At 48.2% G+C, this 2,919-nt stretch overlaps 1 protein-coding gene across 1 annotated transcript in view; it reads left to right on the forward strand.

The window, feature by feature from the left end:
- The first annotated feature begins 458 nt into the window (after nucleotides 1–458).
- The window catches only part of UHRF1BP1L (UHRF1 binding protein 1-like), a 158,260-nt gene continuing 155,799 nt past the window's right edge, over nucleotides 459–2,919 (forward strand). Inside the window, exon 1 of the mRNA XM_012663986.1 lies at nucleotides 459–791. Coding sequence (XP_012519440.1) covers nucleotides 748–791 — 44 coding nt within the window. The 5' untranslated portion in view covers nucleotides 459–747. The remainder of the gene's footprint in view (nucleotides 792–2,919) is intronic.

A 2,919-nucleotide genomic window follows, 5' to 3' on the forward strand; every position in this document is an offset into this window, starting at 1 on the left:
ACACAGCTAGAAAATACTAGAGCCAGGACTTGAATTCCTAGGTCCTCCCTAGACTCTATAAAGACAACTCGTCAACTTTTACTTCCCTTGGGATTGGAATAACCAGGGGAAACATGAAATTACAGCACTCAGCTAAAAGAAAGGCAGAATTATCTTAGTAAAGGGGAAGGAATCCAGGGAAGAAAATGAAGAAAGAAGTGCCAAACAAAAGCAGAGTTGTTTGTTGAGCAGTTATATTGAGGAAATTAAAAAGAGCAGTAGGAGGTGTAAGGACAACTCAGTGATGGAGGCGGGAACAAGAGCAGGGGGACGGTAGGGAAGGATTAAGGCCCAAGAAGATTCTAGAATTGGGAATCAAAGGACTCTGGTCCTGGAGAGCGGTGGACCCCGTCTCCAGCCTGGAGCAAGGGGGCGGGGCCTCGAACCTCTCTCTCCGCCCACCCCGCCCAGGGCCCGCCTCGCGCCGCGCCGCCCCCGCCCTCCCCCAGGTCTCTTAGGTGATGCTGCAGCCAAGATGGCGTCGGCGGCGGTCACGGCGGCTTAAGCGTGATGCTTCGGGTCCTCGGTGGCGGCGGCGGCGGCGGCAGCGGCAGCGGCGGCCTTGGCCGCGGCCTGGCGTCTCTCCCGTGCGTGAGCGCTCAGGCGCCTGTCCTCCGGCCGGGTTAGCCCGGACAGAGCGGAGACGGCCACGGAGACAGGAGGCGGTGAGGAACAGAGCGAAAGCGCGGCGCCTCCCGCCTGGGCACCATGGCTGGGATCATCAAGAAGCAGATCCTGAAGCACCTCTCCAGGTCAGTGGGCGCCTGCAGCCTGGGGCCAGCCCGCCTCCGCCCTGGTCCACACTGGAGTCAGCCCGCGGCCTCGGGGGCGGCGGGGCCTGGCGGCGGCGCGGGAGGCGACCCTCGGGCTTCCCCGCCCGGCCGGGGCAGAGGTCGCGCCCGGGACCTGCCGTCGCCTGCGGCGCCCGGGGCGGCCTCACGAGTCCCTGGGGGCGTTCTCCCCCGGGCGGGCTTGCGGAGGAGCGCGCAGGGCGGCGAGCTGGGATCGCTCCCGACGCGGCGTCTGGGGGCGTCCCGGCGCGGAGGCTGGAGGTGGCCTGGCGTCGCCCAGTGCCTGGCTGATGCGGGAGCCTCCAGCCGGAGCTCCGGGCTCGCTCCCCTCGGAGCAGAGCGGCTCCGTTAACCGAGCGCGTTTGGCGCGGTGTGGACTCTGGGAGCCGAGGTCGCGGTGTCAGTGAAATGTCAACCTTGTTATTGTTCTGAGTCGCCACCACCTCGGCGTTCCCCTCTGATGCGTTGGAGGGTGTGCCTGTTTGCTCAGTTAGGATTTGTTCTAGGTAAATAACCAGAGTTCCCAGCTTTGGCAAGTTCTTTCTGGAGTCATTGCTGGCTCTCATCAGTCTTACTGGTTTTTGCTCTTTTTCATCTGAGACGCTCAAATTCAGAGACTTAACATCTGTGGTGATTAAAACCCAGGATATGTCATTCTTTCCATTTCATAACGCGGTTTTAGTCAGAAACATGACTCAGTAAAGCTGGCAGTTTGTTACTGCTCTTGGCTTCTCCATATTTGTCTTAAGACACAGGCTAAAAATGTAGGATCTTCTTCCAAGCTGTTAACCGAGAATTCAAAGCGCTGGGTTAGGATCCGTTTCTCCTCTTCTGTTATTTTTAAGTTAATGATTACTTTTAACTGATTTTAGAAAGAGACTCAGGTATAATGATAGACTTGTATAGTAACCATAATTCTTGATTCTCTAGCTTGTTTTATATCACAAGTTACCTATTGGGGAACAGAATCAATACTTAAGTGATTCAGCAAATATTTTCCTCACTTGTAACATTGAATAAGATACAACAGCTTCTTTTTAAAGTAGCAAATTGTAGCAGCGTTTATGAATATACATTTCTAAGTGATAACTCATTGGAAAGTTTCTTTTAAAACTGTACATGTGGTTCAATACTGAGCCATCTTATTTTGGAAGATTTTACCTCTCTGTTTATTATTAGGGTAAAGTCTGACTTTTGTGAATCAGATGGCCGCCAGCCTTTCTCATACCCAGTTCCACAAGAAAATTCAGATCTAAAAAAAATGTTTGGAATACTTATTTTCCCACTCTCCTCAGGATGATAGTAAATAGTACCACTCTAGATGACTAAAAGAAAAGTTAATTCAATCAATAAGTGTCTTTAATTCTTTTGTAGAATTTCGTTTGAGAAGGACTCTTAAACATCAGGAGAAAAGTTGTAATTGTGACATAGACAACACCCACACAGTCAAAATTGAGGCCTTAGGGTTACTTTTTAATCTGTATGGTTTCTAATGGCTCTGTGATTTATAGTAATGAGGATTTTTTTTCAGAGATGCATTTTTGAAACTGTTGAGTTTTCTGTTATTTCACATTTCAAAAATGTCCTTAATTCAGGTGACTGAAGAGTATCAAATTCTTATTTTTGGTCAGTGTATTAATCTTTGTGTTAATTGGTGTCATCTCCTAAGAAAAATGCAGTCATTCATAAACCTAAAGGCAATTCGTAATAGATGAAACAAGGTACATGTTGTGATAAATTATAGTTATTCAAGTAGGAATGAACTTTTGAAATTACCTGGGTCAAATTTAATTTTATAGATTATCCAATAATGAAGATGTTACTATATTGATCTAGTGGTCTGGAATACAATTTAATAAGGTTAATAGGAAACACTTAGAACATATCACTTTCTAATAGTTTACAACTCATGTGGGCTGTGTATGCAACCCATTGCACCTTCTCAAAGCAGGCCTTTCCTTACGAGACTTTAAAATTGTGAGCCCCTGTGCTTCCTGTCCCTCTTGCTTGCTTTATTTTCCTCCATAGCGCTCATCCTCATCTGTCATAATACGTGTTTCTTTGCTATTTCTCTCTCTACACTTTAATG

Source organism: Propithecus coquereli, unplaced genomic scaffold (genome assembly GCF_000956105.1).
Source record: "Propithecus coquereli isolate 6110/MARCELLA unplaced genomic scaffold, Pcoq_1.0 Scaffold85, whole genome shotgun sequence".
NCBI classification, from domain to species: Eukaryota; Metazoa; Chordata; class Mammalia; order Primates; family Indriidae; genus Propithecus; species Propithecus coquereli.